At 39.3% G+C, this 20797-nt stretch overlaps 1 protein-coding gene across 5 annotated transcripts in view; it reads right to left on the bottom strand.

Annotated features, from left to right (window-relative positions):
• Positions 1-20797, bottom strand: part of HIVEP1 (HIVEP zinc finger 1) — a 127869-nt gene that overhangs the window by 93715 nt on the left and 13357 nt on the right. Inside the window, exon 2 of one of the 5 annotated variants that reach the window (XM_086902058.1) lies at positions 2175-2217. The exons of the other annotated variants lie outside the window; for them this stretch is intronic. Within the exon in view, the coding sequence (XP_086758184.1) occupies positions 2175-2199 (25 nt within the window). The 5' untranslated portion in view covers positions 2200-2217. The remainder of the gene's footprint in view (positions 1-2174; positions 2218-20797) is intronic. 5 annotated transcript variants of the gene reach the window in all.

Genomic DNA, 20797 nt, shown 5'->3' with positions numbered 1-20797 from the left:
CTCCTTTTTGACTATTCATTTTAATGCTGCCATGGTTTTGTTATAGTATTAATTATGTAGGAGAGCACCCACAGCTTTGTATAAGCATATTTTTGAATTATTTAGAACAAAATAACATAAAAACAGTAGTTACTCAGCATTTCTGCGAGCTGGGCAACTCAAATTTTAGCACTGATCACAGAACATGCTAAACAGCAAATAATGTAGTCACCAATGTGCGGGCCTTGAAAGATGAAAGTATGAGTCTATTCTACAGGTGATTGTCCCATTTGTAGTAGTACACATGCTCAAGCACAGAAGCAAAGTAGGATTATTAAGTGCACTTTAAGTACTTTGTGGATTCAGGTGGTTAGCTACTTAAAAACACAAAACAAAACAAAAAAGCAATCCCAACCCCCTAACCCAGACCACATCATGGGTGGAAGATAATCTAAGTTGAACAGTATACTCCAACTCAATTTTTGCCATTCTGGTTTGAAGTAACCCAAGGTGAAAGGGCTTTATATCCTAAATCCTAAAGGGATAAAAAGTTCCCAGAGTCCCATAATATTTCAACCCAGTCCTTGGCCAAGTCAGTAATAGTGGGATCAGAAATTATAGAATATAGCTGATATTTGACAACATGGTTTTGCAGCCACCATGGAGCACCCTTCCCTCCTGGCTCCGAAATCCACCCGAGCCTCTGGTCCTTGCACAGGACTGTAAAACCATCCCCTTTCCTGCTGAGGATGGAAGCAGCGTGGGGTAGCAGCTTTTAAAGAGTTCCCTCCAGGCTAACGAGGAAATGTCGAAATGAACCAAGGGTGCAGTCATAGCTGTGTGACTCTCTGAAAGAAAGCATTTAGGAACAGATTCATAAACAAGGGGATTGCAGCTGTCAGTAGGGGCTTAAGACCCATAATCGGGATCAGGCAACACAACGCGAAGCGCGGCATTCGCCGCAGCAGTTACTACACTTCTGTCCCTTTTCCAGCAACTTCTGCTGACTCAGGAGCACAAACTGCTGACGTCCCTCCTGGGAGTGCCTCTCACACACTCCCTTACACACACACACACACACAACGTGAATGTGGAAAGGAGTATGAAAGAACAAGTATATGTCAAAGTACTTAAAAAATATATATGTATATAGAGTTCCATGCTCTAACCACCTCTCTTTTTTAAGAATTCTCTCATTAAGTGCTGCACTGAATGAAAGCAGCTGAACAAACAACCTTGGGATTACTGAAAGAAATACAGTGCTGAAATTTTGCGGGATTTTAGCCCACTACAAAAACCCATGTTTTTTTTGTCCAATCTGGAAGACAAATTATTTCAATGAGTGAGGATTTCCCCTCTTTTCAGGAAAAAAAAAACCTCACTATGCATGTGTAAAACATTCTAAATAACCAAAACCATCACGGGACTTGCTCTGCATAGGTCCCCACTCCAGACACTGCAAGGCAACACTGCTCTTTCTATATGTAGGATGAAAAGATGACACAAAAATCTGAAGTACTGCTTCTTGAAACACAAAATTATATACATACTGTTATAATAAAATGCATACACACAAACCCAACTGAATTTATCTAATACAAAAATCACTTGAACTGAATTTTTTTCCGAAAGGAAGATGAAAAGGTAACACAGAAAAGCAGCTTGGGCTACAAAGTGACAGACTTCAGCAGGCACGAGAGCAAGCAGGCAAATGTTAGTGTTAATACTATTAAGAACACTGTCTTGCATATACAAGCAAAACATTTCTTTGGCAATCTCCTAGCCTCAAACACTTTATAACCTTGATACCCAAACTGAACTTCAGCACATTTGATGCCAAAATCCCTTTGGCATCTGCTTTAGTAACTGTCAAAAAAGTATTTTGTGTTTTGTCCTTTTTTTTTAGTGAGATATTTACTCAGGTATTTAATCAAGTAGTTTTCCTCTAAGCCATTGTTACCCTTTTTTTTTATTTCACTATCCCAGGCCAGCCTCACAACCAGGTTTCTATCTTTCATTGACTGCCCAACTTGCACTCTCCCAGTTAGGCAGGAGTTCTGCAGAAGAGAGCTAAAGGTGACAGCACACAATAAGCTAGATAAGCACAAACAATATCACACTCTTACAAAAAAGCAAATGTTGTGCTGGATAGACAGCAAGAGAGGTCTGTGAGGAAAGCCTTCTGCTGTACTCACCATTACTAGATGCCAACAGGAACATTTTGGTCAAGTTTCACTGCTGCTCTCCATGAGATACGTGGGCAAGTCGGAAGATATTCAGAGAAGAGTAGAAAGAGGATAAATTAAGTATCTAATCTAAACAAGAGGAAACTGAAGGCAGAGAAGGTAACAGTCCTCAACTGTTCAGAAGGAAGATTCAAAGAGGAAATTAATATATTTTCAAATGTGAAGAGGAAAGACTACCACAACCGTGAGAAAAACTTTCTGACAGAAAGAAAAGCATGTGAATAGATTTTATACATATATATGTTTTTATATATATATATATGTATACATATACATCATAGATGATATATATTGTATCTTTTTATTAGGATAAGAACATAGATATATATGTTCTGTAGAGATGCTAGTTGCTGTCAGAAATTACTTTGTCAGCCTTGTCTTAGGGTAAGCAGGTCAGATCATTCCTTGGGCACACAGCTCAGTCCTGTGGTTCTGCAAGCAAGCAAACTGCCTTGCCCTTCGCCCAGCACTAAAGTGCCCACTGAGACCTATGAGAGGAGCAGTCCCTTTATTTTAAAATACAGAAACAAGAAAGATTTCAGTCTTGCTGTCTGTGGTAGTCCTGGGTGTAGGTCAAGTACAGCCTGCCCATCAACAGCAAGTCTAAGGCAGAATGATGAAAGATGATGTATCCATGTGGAGTACTACAAGTCACCTGAACTGCACAAAAATGCCAGCATCCTTCCACTCAGCTACAGAGAAAATAAAATCTGGGGTTTGCAGTTGGCTGCTAAAAGGTCTAGAAATAAGAAAGGGAAAACGTCTACTGCAACACTACTTTTCACTTCTTTATACTTTACCAGCACAATGCATGCTATTTGAGGACATCAGCCTTTCTTGCACCCTGCCTCTATGTAAAGTATGTAGCTTTTTCATCTCTTACATGTATTTTGTCTGCACAGATTACTAGTAGTTTGGGGCTAAAAACTATTTTACTTATGTACACCAAATCCCTCAAAAAAACAGTGATCTTGCTCATTTGATTATAAGCACTGACCAGCCATTAGCTGTCCAAACAAGTTGCATCTCCCACCTCACTGTGATTTAGCTACAGCTACAAGTTTGGTTTCAGTCAAAGAAGTTCTTTTTCCCTGCTAATGTGAATCTAAACCCACTCTATCAGTTTAAAGACATCACCCTTTGTCCATTAAAAGATCCATTAAAAACATTCTAGATTAGGGCTTTTTTGTGAAAATTGGCAGGACTGCAGTCTGGGTAAAGATCTCAGCCACCACACATACGCATTCCTTTGGCTATTCCTTTTACCACAACACAGAAATTGGCAGTGTATTATATTGTATATACTGAAGCTCTCTGAGAAAACAATCCAGGCAGAGCAGAACACCTCAGTAACAGCACTACTAATATGACTAACATATGCTTGGTTTAGCAAAGTTTCAGCAACTCGTTTTGGAGTTGTATCTCATGCTAAGGAACTGTTGAGTTTAAGTACAGCAGCTTTTAACAAAAATTTATCAGAATCATCACAGGGTATATATATATACATATATATATACAAATATCAAACACACACACACATTCTCTGAACTTCAAGGAAAATAAAAAGAAAGTTTATTTTATATTTCTATTCATCCTCCTTTTTTTTCTGAAGAAGCCAAAACATCGTGCAAGGGCATGGCAGATATGCCCTTCGCAGACAGGGTATCAACAGCTGGCCTGAGTAAGGTTCGTGTGGGCCACAGATGTCATGCTGCACTCATTTGGAAAGTACCCAGCAGCCACTCTTCAGCTCATTTTGAAATCACAGAATGGTTGGGGTTGGAAGGGACTAGTCCAATGCCTCTGCTACAGCAGGTTCACCTACAACAAATGAGAAAGGACACTTCTTCCTGGTTTGTATAAAGTTCATCAGAAAACCACTGTTTCCCACAGCAGTTAACTAAAAAAAAAAAGTCAGATAGGCATGCATGTGGCAAGGCTGTTTTCTTAAATACTTCATGGACTAAACCCTGGCAGAAGGGTGGACATTCTACAACAGCTGCTTTACCAAAACTGGGTAGCTAATATGGAAATCACCCCCTTTTTCCTAAATACCAAGTGCACGAGTATTAGCAAACTATTTAGACACTTAGGACCAAAATTAAGGAAAAACAAAACAAAGCTGCAGTTCAGATCAGAGGAGGTGCACCCATTTGACAACTTCCACTGAATCCGCCAGAACTTAATGTATTCATATTGGCATCTGACAGGTAATTTGAAAAAAAAATGGGCTTTAAATTCTATTTTTGAAGACCAGTGCGCTTGGTTACACAACATGTTACAACCAAGTTTCTTCTACTTGGAGCATTAGGCAGTTATAAAAGGCTCTAATGACATCATAAACCTTGCCAGTGTATGATAATTTCTTAAGGGATTTGATAGAGGAAACATAAAGTTACAGAAATCTCAGTTTAACTTCTTAGGTTCCTAACCTTCTCAGCAGAGCAGTCATGTGGAAGAAACTAATGTGAGTCACTAGATGAAAGAAGGCAAGTAAATACATTTTAAGTTAAATTTTAAAAAAAACCTAATAGAATAAGCAAGCTTCAGGAAGCTCTGGCTGAAGACTGAGAATCCAAGGTTAAGAACACTACTAAGCTTTAGTGTTTTGTAATAAAACCTCTAATTTCATGATGTGTTCGAGCCAGCAGTTGCTACTTGAATGAGCTTCCAAATTCAGTGCTACCTGGATTGGGCAGCAAGGGCTCCATGCACCTGTGGCAATCTGCTGCTGAAAAATGCAGAAATATCTGCTCTATCCCAGCCATGGCCCATTCCCCACTGCCTCCAAGGTCACCCCTCAGTCGGGGGTGATGCACTACCTGCAAGGAGGGGTTTTCCCCACACACTGCAGTCCTTCCCCAAGCCTCTCCAGCATCACGTACGTCCCGTTGCTTGCACACAAAACACATCACAGAAGGCTTGAAAATTCTGCATGGCCTCTTTTCTTTTAGGAACAACAGAGACACTGCTTACTACAGAATGACTTAACAGTGCTGCTTTAGGGGACACTGCTGGCTTTACTTCTTTAGGATGTAAAGGATGATTCCTTCCTTAGGAGCTAAGAAGGATGAAGCTGTAACTCATGTAAATGACAGTAACTAGTTGTTTCTGCTATATAGCATGTCCTGTCCTACCAGGGAAAACATAAATATGTATGGAATAACCAAGTTCTGCCCCCACAGTTACAGTAACTTAACTCCAACAGGAAGAAGTGTGCCCAAGAAAAACTCAGAAGGGAACCTTTTCCGTCACCTTTTCTCATATATGAAATATATGCATGAATAGCAATATCCCCGGTTTAGTCGTTCTGGTATTTGTTTTCCATTAAGCAGTATGAAACTTGCTTTAGGAAATATGTTTTGTGGGATGTCATCCATAGCTTGTTAACCAATATATTCATTTAGGGTCTACACATATGCTTTTTCAAATATAGACATAAGGGGAAGTAAAAATCATGCCAGAGAGCATTGGTTAGTTCCCAGGAAAGTCAGCATCTAGAATTTGGCAGCCTTTAGACAAGAGAAAAGTACAAACACAGTCAGATGCAAAATTTTAAGTTATTTGTGCGGACAATTTTTTTTTTATCTCAGTGATCCCAACTTCTACAATGATTTGTAGCTTAAATTTGTCTTATTTTTAAATGCAAAATATATACCATGGTTTCCTCCTGTTGTAGTGTACTAGAAAATGACATTTGCAAAACATCTTCCCACAATTCTAAGTCCTTCCAGAAACTTATTTTTGCTGGACATTTGATGAAAGTACTGTTGTAATTTACTATATTGCTACCAAACCTTTTACAGAAGAACAGTTGGGTTGTTAAACAGAAAATAATGAGTGCTAACCAATAAAGTAGAGAAGGAAATAGTCACACCAAATCACCAGAACACACTGAGACCTGGTCACTACCATCCAGCAGAAAGTGGCACAGTGCTCCCCAAGGTCAGGCTGAAATTTAAATCACTTTCACACATGAAGCAACAAGAAGTCTTGGATCCTCCCAAGAGCCACACTCAGCAAAGCCTTCTGCACTTCATGAAGCCTGACTCCCTGCTTGGACAGGGATCAGCCTCCCTACATGGCACCTGGCATAAGTGCAAGCCCAGAAGAAGTCCCTGCTCCCCAGCACCGGTGTCCTTGGGTGGCAGCTACCATCACTGAGCAAGGAATCTGTACCCCACATTCACGTACAGCAAATAATAAGCTCTACAAAACCATTGTGCTAGCAATGAGGCTCACTAATTGGGAAAAACACACCCATTCTGACCTGTCTGATTGGTTTACTGTTTTTTCATAGCCAAGATGAAAGAATCTTACCTCAAGCTTATAGCATTTTTCTTTTAAACAAAAAGATACTGTTGGTTCTGTTAAATAAGCCAAAACAAAAGAAACCAAACCAAACCAAAAAAAACCAAACCAAAGTATACCCTCAAAAAGCCCCCAAATCCCCCCCATCTGCAGAAGTATCTGTCTCAAGGCAGATAACAAGACAAAGCTCATGTCAAACATCCCCTGCAAACACTCCCTCCAGAAGGCTGTTCACCCTGCAGTACTCAATTCCAGCCTGTCCTAGGAGCTGTCTGGCTCCCTTCCTCAGCAGAGCTTCACTTCCAAAGCTGGAGCTAGTCACAAGCAGACCTGTGTTGAAGAACATCACGGGGCTGGGGAGACAGACACTGGAGTGAGGCTGAAGCCGGAGCCTCCGCTCAACCACAATTGCTCTGTGCAGCTGCTTCTCTCACTGTGAGGAAGAGATGTCCATCACTTGGTGGTCATCCATACACTGCCCTCTCTTTATTTCTCAGGGAATGGCCCTGTGCCCACTTGGGCTTGTTTGTCAGTCCACTTGGCAAGAAATGATGTTTAAAGACAAGTCTGGGTGCTGGAACATAACACTGCTGAGGGCACTACTGAAGGTTTGGTAGCCATCACCAAAGGTAAATTTGTTCTCTGCTGATGCACCTGCTTCTTAACACTTGAGTCCTGGGATGATGGCTCTAAGCAGTGAACTCTACATTTTAACAGGGCTTCTGCATGCATGGTTGAGTCTAAGGTATTTAATACATTGCAATTGTAAAAGATATATGTAAAAAGAACATATTTTTTATCACCATTTAAGAAGAAAAAGCTATTCTATTGACATTAAAAGGAGGCCTTTTTGGGTTACAAAGAAAACCAAGCAAAACCTTCAATTATGTTCAATGTTTTAAATTCAAAATTAGGAGTTTATTCTGCAAACTGATTGCACCATGAAAGGGGTATAAAACCATTCTGTGTGCTTCCTTGAGGTTTAAGAAAGTAATTAAATACTGCATGTTTATAATATTTTATTTGCCTCAGCTCCTGAAAAATATTGAGACACATAGGGGGCCCATTCAAATTTTTGATCTAGTTTACTTGAAAACTATTTAAAGGAAATATTAACTGATATATACATTGCTGAATCCCTCTGCCAATACTTGCTGATTATCCCAGCAGTTTTCCCTGCTACTGCTGTAAGAAAGAAACAGCCAACTAATTCATTAACCAGGAGGTGCTGATTACATACATATTGTTATCAAAAGCACAAACTACACTTTTTCCCCTTCTCTCAGTTACAGTAATTTTAGGTGCTTGCAAAACAAGCAGAGAGAAAACATTCAGCCTGAAACCCAATACTTAAATAATACTTGGGCATTGCCTCCTTAGGAACCCAAATAAGACACAGAGAGCATTTGTACACTCAAAGCCTAGCTACACACAGCTAGGAGCTGTTCTTGATTAAGTATTCTATTTAAAAAATAGGTAAATTTGAACAGACACAGAGCACTTGGTTTTGTTCCAGAACTGGAACATTCCCTCCCTTTACATTTATACATCCTTTAAATTCAATTAAATTTCAAATGCAAAAAAAACCAAAACAAAACTAAGAAAAACATTTTTTTCTTGCATGGCCCAACTACAGAAGATGTAGTTATACATGTCGGGAATGTATGCTGCCCTCTTATAAAATTATTCAACTGATTATTTTCAATTTTACATTCAAGTGAAAAATGGCCCCAAACCCATGAAAAATTACCTGGTATTTTTATCAGCACTTCCTGCCCATATATATTTATGAATACCAAAATTTGCAGCTACAATAAACTCTCCCCAATTATTTCCAGTAATTCATCACTGTGATGGCCAGAAGTCCCAAAAATTACTAACTGTAGAACAAGCTTGCTGCTGAAGACTATTTAGAAGTATCACCCCGCAAGCCCAAGTCTGTCATTGATTTAATACACCAGGTTTGGTCCCCGAGTAAAAGTAATAGCTCACGTTAATGTCATACATAATCACAATAAAGTGTTATTGCTCTAGAAGACAAAGTGCTACATGATTCAATAAAGTGCTTCTAGTGCATGATGCAAGTGAATTATTACAACGGAAAACACAGGAATTTTTTAAGGATGCTCTTCAGCATCAAGACCTGCTCCCAAATAAGATTTAAGGATATGATAGGATCTTGGCTGCCACATAACTGAAGACAAAACAGGAAAAGAGTAGCTTAAAAAAAAAAAAAACCCAACAGAAACATGATGTGAAATTTTCTTCTTTTTTATTCTAGTAAAGATTTCCTCTTAGAAAGGAACATTTTAAAGGCAAAAGATGCCTATGCAGAGCTGGATTCTCAGATTTTTGTAGCTATAGAACACCTTGGCCAAAATTGTAGAGAAATAGGTTGAATAGAATATATAGCAACAGTTTTTGTGTAATTTGGTTTATGCTTTACATTTTTTGTTTGTGTTAACTCAGTAATCAAGGACTTAAACCACCACCTGGTTGAAACAAAACTAGTTTTTGCCTGAAGTTTCTCCAGCATCTCTAGTCACTTTGCAAGGTCACGCTGAGGAGTAATGACATCAAATTCCAGGAAAAGCAAGACTTTTTGCCAAGCAGGCAATGTCCAGTGCCTCCCTGGCACAGGGCTGACAAAACAAAGGCAAAGACAATCTGTGACTCTGGGAAACGTCTGATTTCACTTCAAAAAGAAACACTGAGACCCATCACTTTAATTGAAGAGAATTCTATACAGCATCAGATAATATTTGGGATGGCAAGGCATTTTCACCATCGCCAACTTCTGATGTATTTTAACAGCTCTTTTCCTTCTTTTCATGATAAGCCAAAACATTCTACTTAATAATATTAGTTTGCATAATCTTGGGCAGAACACTAACTACAAAAGGCAGGTGGATATACTTCCAGGAAGCCAAATAGCTAAAGGCAGTAGCTTTTCAGAGCTCAATGACAAAAATATTATGTTTTACAGTTCCTACAGCCCTGCATCATCCTTACAGCATTAGGTTGGTAACTCATGCAATATTTTCAGAAAAAGCTTTCCCTTACTATTCTGGTCACAAAATCCCATGGAATTGCATTCGGTTTATAAAGGGTAAAACTGAGTATTTTTTGTGCAAGAAGGATGTCTAGTGCAGTAGTTCAATACTGCTTCTAGCACTTATCATGTGAGGGTTGCTGAGGGAATGGGTCGCAATACTTCAATTCAATGAGCTTCTGAAGGCGTGCCCCAGCCCCCGACTGCAATAAGGTACCTTTATTCCCTTCTCAGTATCTCGCACAACAGCTGGATATCCATGCCCAATATTATTCTGTGCAATGTCCTGAATTATACCACAAATGGCTTACGTAACACAGCTAAACCAAACTGCTCTGATGGCAGTGATGAATGGGGACTCTGTTGTTGCAGCCCTTGCCAACTGAGTGCATCACTCTCGGTTCCGCTAGCGCCAAGAGGGGACAAAGGCTATATTCTCTCCTTTATGGCAGCACAGCACAGTGATGATCCTGTAAATTAAAGAAAGCACAACATGCTGACAACAGACTCATTACTACCTTCTTACTCTCAGTTCCAATACATAAATATAGCATAGAGTTCCTCACATTGTGCTGAAAATAATGGGAAAGGGGGAATAAATGCGGGTCAGCCTTTGCACAGCTCAAGAACATAGATCCCACTTCCTCCATCTGGATCTAATTTTGTTGGGTGTTTTTTGCACCAACCATCTATTCTTATTCTTATCTTTTCTTCTACATATTCTCAGAGCATACCAGTAATTTAAGAAACTATCTTCTCTGGATCAGGAAAATCTATATTCCTATGAGAATCTTCATCACAGCCTCTTGTAATGCCATATCTCTCTCCATTATCTTCAGGCAAATAGAAAAAAAATAAGTTTAAGGAAACATCTAAGAAAGTTTCTTTCATAATTGTATGTAGACATTTCCCATAAAGGTATGTAAATTGCATAGTTCTGACTCCTCTGTAACCCCTTGAACCTCTGTTCCCTGTCTACTTCTCCTTTCCTCCACATATGTATATATATGACCTGGGCTGTCTGGCTGCTAGGCTGCTATCATCAGGATATTGAAGATAACCTAAATGGAAACATCAGAAAGTGCATATCTAATAATAAAGCTGTTTGCAGAAAACTGTGGGAATTCCAGAGAATATAACAAGCCTAGAAGGATTAAGTATGCATACAGAAAAACCAGACTCAATTCTGATGTCCCAAGAGAAAACACTTCTGTATCAATACTGTGCTTGCCTTAGGAACAGGGAAATGCCCATCAGCATCCTTATTTTCACTTAAATCAAAACAAAACCAAACCCCCCAAAAAGCAAACAAATAAAAACCACAAAAAAACCCAAATACCCAACATGCACAAACATATTACATCCAGTACCATTAACACCTACAGTAATCAAAGACTAAAGGGTACCTGACCATGCCCAACACAGCCACCAGTGCCTATGGCTAAACAGCCCCACTCATATCCAGCCTTGACAAGCCACTGGTTAAAAAAACAACCCAAAAAACCCTGGAAGTGTTCATAACATGACATTTCATGGGGATGACTACATTACAATTCCCATCATGATTAGAAATTAGATTCAAAATTGGAGAAACAGTGAACGTAATCCTACTGCCAGGAATAAAAAAAAAATAATCAAAACAAAACAACAACAACAAAAAACACCCTGAAAGTCCTCAGGGTGCACCCTGAAAACAAATCCGCACCTGAAACAAATCCCTCTCTGTACATTTGGGATATACTCTCATGCAAACAGAAATACAAATTAGAACAGGCACTAACAGGAAACATGTTTTCTTTTTTCTGTGTTTCCAAAGGAAGCAGAGAATTTGGTGCAAATGTTACCCTTTTCTCAAAGGTGGATTTCTACTGAAGTTAAGACAAGCAAAAAGTCACTACGTGAATGCTTCACAACACAGAGGAAACATGCAGCCCATCCCCATCTATAACAATAATTAAAATTCTCTGCCAAAAAACAAACTGAAAATAAACTTAGGAAGAGTTCAACCATTATTAACAGCTTAGATTTTTAATACAACAGAGTGAAAAATAAAGCTACTCATGGACACATGTTGGGCTGAAACAGCTGCTGGTGCAAGTAGTGCCCAATGCTAGTTTTAAACTGGATTTGTTAGAGCAGAAATTACAGTCCTGAGCAGACTCTATGACACAGTGACTGACCTGAATGCCAAAGGGCAGTGCTGACAGGTCTACAAGGATCTTTTGCTCACTTTCAGGGGTGAAACTGTATCAACTGTGGCAAAAATCAAGACAAAAACTCCACAAGTGCTGCTGACCTGTCCCACATTGCTTCCAATTACATATGGTACTTTAAACCATTCTTACAGAGATACTGGTGAAACCAGTGACAGTCTGACCCCAACCAACTTCTTTGCCAAATAAATGAGTAAATGGTCCCTGTGAGTAAACCCTGTGCAACAAGAAAACTTGCACCTCCTGGATGCAGCCACAACAGGTTATCTATGCCACTCACCTGCTTCTGCAAGGATTTAATCAGGAGAGAGTGTACTTTGACATGAAACTCCAGAATCACTGAACCTGGATTTTCCACAAGGGACATACAGTATGGCAGGAGCAAGAAAAAAGAAAAATCAAGGGTTTTGATGTTGCACAAACATGCCTATTTACCTACTGGACATGAATACTGAGAAACACCCAGACTCGTAAGCTTACTAACTTCCATGCAGAACTTAACATTTCAAATTAGCAACCACTCAAAAATATGCTACATTTAAACATTCCAAAATCAAAGCATTTTGGGTTCCCTTATACAAGATTTTTTACATGTTTAGAAAACACATTGCCTGACCTGTGAAGTTCCTCTATTCCCTTTGGCTTTTCCCTTTTGAATTTTCCTTTTGCTTACTGAGAATGTTTTGAGGTGGGCTTTTTGGGGGGTTTTCTTTTTAAGATATTTGTTCATTGAAACACTCCATTAGAAAAGGACAGCACTGATACAAAATTATTTCTTTAAATCAAGTCACACGTTGCAATACCATGTAATTACCTTGATAAGAAGTCTGACAACTTCTGCTTACATGCCTTAACTTGTTCCTTTTCATTCTGTAAGGTATTTTGAAGTCATTAACTGGAAGTTACAGTATCCTCTCTAGTACACAAAAGGAGCCTTCATCCTGCAACCACAGTCATTTTGTGTCATTAATCTGCTTCATGATTCAAGCACATCTGGATTTCTGGTAAGAGCTTATGACCAGTAATAAAAACTATATATAACCTAACTCAGTTTGGACTCCTGCATTCATTTGGGAAACTGTCAGCAGAAGCTATCCCCTTGGTTGTAGCAGTATTACTCAACACGCAGTGTGCAGGAATTGTTTGTGGAAACATTTGGTATTTTTAGACCTGGCCTCTCAATGGGAATTCCACGCTGAAAATAAAGGTATCATTTATACACTCAAACCCCTTATTGAATCCTCTGTTACAAATTTACATACAGGGGGTGGAGGGTGAATTGCTCAGTTATAAGCTGGAATTTACAAATGTTTTTAAGCACCTGCTGAAAATAACTATGAATTATGCTCTTGACATGAGTACATGCTTCTCATTTTCTGCAGAGAAAAAGACTTGGCCCGATCCAGGACAGGATGTAAAATGAATCAATATTGAATGAAAACCCACAAATCTGCTTTTCTGATGTCTAGTTCTTGTCTTAGTTGCTCAAATATGTTCTTTTAATCTAATTTTTCAGGTAAGGTACTCCATATATACTATTTATTGAGAAAAAGAGGAACAAATAAAATAATGCCTAAAAATATTTCCATGGGCATTAATTATGAATAGAAAGGGATAATCAGGAAGAAGCAAAGATGACTCAGCTGGAATACTGGAATATTTACTGCCATCTTTCTCTCAGCTGCATGCTCCAATTAGTGTCAGATAAGGACAGTTACAGACAAAGCTTTTCTTTGAAAATATATTTATCCACTTAACCGCAAACTACTTTTTTTGGTGACTGTATGGAGGATTTTGATGCTGAGCCTGGAAGCATTACTATACTTCATCACCACAGGAGTGCAGTTATTAAGAAGGGGATGAAGCAACCACCATGACTTGGAAGAACATTCCTGTAGCAATTCCTCAGCTCCAGTTTCTGAAGAAAATGGGTGGGGCGATTCGATTTGCTTCTGGAAAAAGCTCATCTTTTTTTCCAATGAGCTTTTTACTTAGAAGGCTGCATTGTTATTTTCATGAATATTTAGAATAGCTAGCAAGAGCACCAAAAGAAGCTAAGCAATGTGTGGATCCAGCAGTTTTACCAAGGGAGTAAAAAAGCAACTTACCAGGAGTAAGACATCCCTTTTTCCATGTCTTGGCAGACTCCTGGATGATTTGCACACGACCAAAAGATTGACACGACACAAAAAGCAGCAGTGTGGCTTCACACACCCACGCTGCAGCATCATTAGCCCCCTACAACTTCTAAACACTAAGTAAGCAGATCTGCAGTTCTCACACTGGGATTTACATATGAAGCAGAAGGAACGAACCAGGCTTTTTAAAATTCGTTTACCAAACACATTTTTCTGACTTGGCCACACATAAAGAATAAATCCATGTCGATTTTCACCAGTGCAGCATTGCACCAAGGTATTCAGCACTCCTGGGCAGTAGTTTTCCCCCTCTGGGCAGCCAAAGTCTATTCCCTCGGTCTTCCTATGAGGATCTCATTCCCGTGATTCATGTTTCATGGTTCCTAGGCTAGTGCAGTTCCACAGGCATGAAGTCAGCTGCTCCACGGAGGTTGCATACAGATGAGAATTCCACAACCTGTACACAACTGGGGCCAGGCTCCGCTGAACCTGCTGGTGATTCAAAATCAAGAGTATGTGCCCTAGGCCAGTGCACAGGCTTGCTCTACACACAGTTCCTCGTGTTCAGCAGCATAACTGCAAAATTCAGTGCAACAGCCCAGCCGAACGGCAGACACAAACACAATTGCAGGGCCACAGAGAAGGACTTGGCCACTACTGAAGGAAATTAATTCTCAGCAGCAAGATATCCAGATGTTAATTACTTCTCAGGATGAATTAAAGTCTGTGTCTTCAGGCGCTTCATTTCAGTAATTCATTCACCACAGAGAGCTTCCCTCAGATAAAACTCATGAAGAGTAAAGTGCAGCCTGAGCAATTGGTGATGCTGTTCAGTCGTGTCCCACTGGCAGTGTAAGGCATGGACCCCTGGACAAACTTATCTGTATTTCATTAATCTACACCCTGTAGTGGTAGGCACAAGTATATGAGTGGGTGGGTCTTGTAAAGAGAACCAAAGAGCTCAAACATTTTAGGGAAGGGTTCTGCTGGAAAACACTGGGTCAGCAGTAACCACTGCTACCCAGGCCAACCAGGAAAGACCCAGCTTCATTTCTCAGCATGACCCAAACTGATCATTCCAAGGAATGATCCATCAAGGACTTTGGGCACAACAGCTCCTCAGGCTCGTAGTAGAAAGTGGGTGCCCACACAACTTGGTTAAGCTGTCTCTTAATCCTCCTGTGCCTCTGCTTCTTTACTTTGTGGTAGCTGTAACAGCAATATCTTATTTTCAAAGGTCTGTTGAAAGAAGTGCAGCTAAAAATATGGAAACCCCAATGACAGTTGGTGAAAAATGTGAAAAGCAGAAGGGGAGGGAAAAAAAAAGAAAATTATGAAGAAAATAAGCCAGTAATATCAGTTATAGACTTGCTCACTATGAGAGGAGGGCGATTGTTCCATTTGTTGCTTGCATATGTTTACTTTCTATCCCTTCCCAGTCCTCAAAACCTCTGCCAGCTCAACAGCAGAAGTCTTCTGTGTAAACAGAAGTCTTTGCTCTACAAGCCCAGGTAGAAGAGTAATAAGAAACCTTGCAGAGGATATCAAACCTAATGCAATAGAAATACAGCAGAGGGAGGGGAGAAAAGGTCTGTGTCATCAGAAGGCACAGAAAGGATATTGAGTTTGCTTTGGAAGAAGGAAGAGTCAAGTCATCCTGTGCAGGAATTCCCTATCCAACTCATGAGCACAGTCCACTGTCATTCCTTTCAGGCAGTCACATTAGGGGAAGAGGAACCATGGCTTTTCAGAAGTGTCCCACCTGCCTGATGTTATTCCTGTTTGAATATTCCCCTTCAAAGTTAAACCACTCTACCTAAAAACAAGGATTGAGAACAGCTCAATCCTTGCGTAAGATGTCAGTTTTTAAAGAGGCATCTTTTAAAAGGCAAAGGGGAAGAAGCAAACATAAAAACAGGGAGTCATGAGAAAGCAAAAGAGGGGAGGAAGGGAGGGAAAGCATTCCGTTTTGCCTCTCTACAGAAATTGTTTTGATACAGTATCCCTGTTGCATGAATTTTCCATATGCCTGTGTCAGATCCACTATTTCAAGCCACAGAGCTGTCAAATGCTCGTTTTTTATGGCATGCTTACGTGGCAGGCCAACCTTTCTGTTGAATCAGTCAGTTTTTCACAACGCTGGAATCTGCAGCCCAGAAAGATGTGCATGCTCCCTTGGCCACAAAACACCAACTCTGCAGCCGAAGTGAGCTGGCAAAGCAAATCACTACCTCTGGTACATAAAAACTGCCATCAGAATCAGTGCTTTTGCATAGGAAAAAAAACACATTATGAGCAACATAAGGAATAGTAACTATTCTCCACACATATATGAAGCAAAGGAAATGCAGATTTAAATGATCAGATGCTATCATAGATTGGCAATTCTTAAAATGATTGAAAAAAAAAAAACTTCCAAACTTTTCTACCTGCTCAACTTGCTTTGTCTTTAACAAAATGAGGAGCAGGAGACATTTAGTTCATGAACAAAAGCCTTAATACTTAAATTAAAACTCAGTTTGGTAACTTAAGTGACACAAACACTTTTTCCTTTAGTCATATCTGATTGTGAAACTCCATAATCCCACAATTGAAGTAAAAATATCAGTCACATCAATATCACTTTACAAAGCTGAGGGGGGGGGGGGGTGGTGTGTGCACATTTTTTACCTTACATCCCCAGCATTTAGCATCTGAAAGATTATCTCCATTTCTCCATGCCTCATATTTTGCTAAAATAAAATTGCATATTTAAATACAGCCTAAATGCTAATCAGGATATAAACATTTAAATAACAGAATGCAGATCCGTTAATCAAAACTGATTACCAGCTTGCTTTCCATTTACTGGGGGGCTCTTCTATAAAATACTGCCTTAGTTACTGTTGCCAAAATTGTGTTTTTAAAGCCTCTTGGAGAAAAAGCCGATTACTTATAACATTGGCTCAAGAGACACATTTTCGGACAGTGTTTCCTAGAAATGTGAGACTGCAATTTTACTTACAGGTAAGGACTACATAAACGTGCTTCTGCATTAACCCTTTTGTGTTATCTTAACAAGAGGCTTTGTCTCCTCTCTCCCTTTGCCTCATAACAGTAGATTTTAAAATATTTCATATTTCTGAATGCCATTGCTGAACTACGTGGTTAGCCAGAAACTTTCAGCTCTGGAAAACACTGACCACTACATCCTTTTCAGGCCAATATTTCCCACTTGTAAGAAATTAATGTTGATTCTCGCCTGTTTCTAACTATTCTTTAAGAGCTTTTATAAATGAATACATCCAGCTATGGAAGGCCAATGCTGGTGAGCCAGGACTGTCACTGACCATGCTGTGCAAATCGTGGTTTAACAGTCAAATTGAAAATCAGAAATTCACAAGCAGCATGTATAAGATTTTACCGCTTGACTTCAAGCAATACTAAGGTCCACAGGAAAATATATTCTGATGGCTTCAATCTATCTTTTACCCTTGAGGCTACAAAGTGACGCAAGAAAGGAGGCTGTGAGGCATGTGGGGCACATCAGCCCGCTTATCACACACAAGTTTCCTTTGACTAAAGAGATCTAGTGGAAAATCTCATCAGCGTTTTGCTAAAGCATGGATGTTGAACATTCAAAAGAAAAACTGCTACAATGTGACTCTCCTACAAATGGGAAAACTGAGAACTGCTCTTGGCAGTTTCCCTCTCCTCCCCTTCCCCAAAAAGGAACAAAAGTGTTAAAATTACTGCAAAAGTTGGGAAAATATTCCAATATTAACCCTTTTTTTGCACTTTCAAACAGTCTTAAATGTATTTATACAGACCTATGAGAAATACAGCCATATGTACACTTTCGCTTTTATCTTGAAGACACTGTTTGTAGAAACACTGCCTAAAGTAATGGGGTCAGTTTTCAGATATACTAAAAATCCATTACTTGTCCTTGCTTCCTGAGCATGTTACACACAGATATCCCATCCTTCAAACCCAGCTTCTCTACAGCCAACTTCTTCTTCTGCATTCTCAAAGCACCATACAGATGTTATTCCTGAAGAACACACTTTAACTGTATTTTTTAGTATCTACAACTTAAACTGAAACACATGAGATGTTCTCAATATCAAAGGTTTGTCAGGTTTAAAAACAGAAGGAAAAACCAGGCAGGAATAAGATGACACTATGAATTTTTCTGTTTCCTAGATGCCCACTAGACTGCTTGTCATACTTGCATTAGCATGCAGAATGGTAGAAAAGAAAAAAAGCACATAAAGATCCTGTTAAAAAAATACAGTCTTAAAGGAAAAGATGCTATTTTTATTTTTATTTTTTTAAAACTGCATGATAGAAGTTAGCCATGAGATACTGGGGAAACATTAATAATTAAAATATGGGTTTTGCCAAGCTCATCTCCCAGCTGTGTGCCTATGAAAATGTCCCACCAGCTCTGGGATGTGCCTCCATCTGTGTACGATGCCCTCTCACTCTAGGATAGGATTCTAGCCTAATTAATGAATCTAAGAGAGAGAAGATTGACCCTTTCAACAGAGAAGCAGACCCACATTTTAGCAGCCAAACAAGACAAACTGGCTTGCTTTTTTCCACTGCAGCAATGGATTTCATGTACATGAACAGGGACGGGAGCCAGGTTCTGCAGCAATTCTGGTACCAGACCTTGCTGAAAGGGCACCAAGGACCAATTGCATTTCATAAGTCTGACAAAAGGAAAACCATCTGGTATGAGAACAGCAATTGGTATTGCTCCTGGTATCTCCAAAAGTTACATCACCATTTCAGAATTTTAAGAAAGAAAAGGAAAAAAAGCACATAAGGAAAACACTATTCTGAACATACTAATGGACATACATATCTGAATATAGCACACATAGGTAGTGTTCTAAAATAAACTTAGCATTTTATTGTCACAGAAATGTATGTTGTTTAAAATAAGGAAAAAAAAACACCAGGGGAAAACAAAATTAAATGTTCCATAATTTGTTAACACAAAAAAGGGTACTATCACACCTCCTGACAAATACATGCAGTACTTGAGACAAATGCAGCAAGTCCTCATTGTAAACTATAAAAAGACATGTTTAAAAATTACTAAATAATTCCTGCAATAAAGTTTAGTGCTTTCACAGTTCCTAATCTGCCTCTTGGCCACAAAAGCACTGCCCTTACACTGAAGAAGGCAATTCTCTTTCATGACTCAAGGCATTAGACTATGCGATGTATGTATTTTGTTCTGCCTCTTGACATGGAGAATTACAGGAGCACTTGGGTACATTAGGTATTATGCTCATAAAAATTACAGAGTATTTTAAACACTATTAATACATACACCATTGTCTTTTCTTCATGAACCTATGACAGAAATACTTCTTTCTGTAAGAAAGCCTAAGGCAGGGAGAAAGATAAAATCCATATATCTACTGAGTACGAGACACACACTTCTCTTCAAAAAGCACAGTGGATAGAGATTCCTTACAGGTAATGGAACAGCAAAACCACCACAGCAATTATATTTTAAGTGCCACTTCCATACACTTTTTTTTCTTTTTCCTGGCTCTGTATTCTGTCTGCATTGCAACCTTTAAGGTAAGAACAAGCCTGCAATCTTCCATCTGACTTAACAGAGCTCAGCAGTTAAAAACAATGCCATTTAATATTAACTTACCCTACTTCCCAGCCCCCAAAATTAGGCCAAAATTCAGAGGAAATCATGTGGTGTGCTCTGGATATTCCATGACTACCAGCACTGGCAGGGAGTAAGCCACATATTTCATAGGTAACTAGGAACACACACACAGTTGTTTTGTAGCGACACTACACCACGGGCTCCTGCTGAACCGCTGCTTTTCCTCCCTGCAGCTCATTCCAAACCTTTCCCAGCTTCAGCTCAGGAGGTCTATCCTAGGATTTACAAAGGCCACTTGCTGGGAATGTATCTTTTAAACACACAGGAATTCAGAGGGAAGAAAGTTCATGGGGTATTTAAAATGTGAACATGCATTCTCTAGTTACTGTTTCTGTTGGTAATCAGAGATGTTAAATCCAGTTTACTGAATTGGCCACATGCATACAACACAGATTAAATTTTCAACTACAGAGACTTTTTCAATTTTGCCTTAGCAAAAATCCTCCTTCTGCTTTTCACAACCTGTGGGTCCTTACAAAGGCATTTCTTCTTCAGCCTGCCACCAAAGGTCATACAGGAATTGCTAAGCCAGCACAGTCTCTTTGAGCAGCCTCATTCTGAGAGAAGCTTTAAGGCATTTAAAAAGCTTTTATTTAAAAACAAACAGCAGTGTCTCACCTACTGAACCAGAGTTTCCCTACTTCCCCCATAAATGCTTTACTGAAAGCTCTAAAAATTTGCCCTGGTGCTTTATTTCCCTCCTCCTTCCTCTTAATGTAAATATTCTGAGTTATGATATATTTAAACAAGTGGTGGGAAAGACTGCACTTTGCCCAACACATGTGATTTGGAAACTTGAAGTCTAGTTTATTCATTTTACATAGCAAGGAAAATCTTACTTTTCCAACTGAGAGCCCCAGTTCCTCTCTCCATAATCTCATAAGCCATTACTGAACTAAAATTCTTAACACAGAAGTGCAACATACTAAAGAATGAACCAGCCTAAGAACTTCACACTGATATAACCAGCTCCCTGAAAATGTGTGGCTCTAGGAAGTCTCCTTTATGTTTTCCAGCATAAATATTTACAGCAGTTTGCAATTTGAAATCAAAATATCTGATTGTAAGAAGAAACTCAGAATGCACACCATGATAAGGAACAATTCCTGGATTAAAAACCAAAGTAGAACAACATAATTCTCATAACAGAGTCTTTTGCAAAGTTTCCTGAATAC

This window comes from Cyanistes caeruleus, chromosome 1 (assembly GCF_971803275.1).
Source record: "Cyanistes caeruleus chromosome 1, bCyaCae1.hap1.1, whole genome shotgun sequence".
Taxonomy (NCBI): Eukaryota; Metazoa; Chordata; class Aves; order Passeriformes; family Paridae; genus Cyanistes; species Cyanistes caeruleus.
Note: the sequence above shows the minus strand (reverse complement) of the source record. Positions and strands in the feature narration are given on the sequence as shown.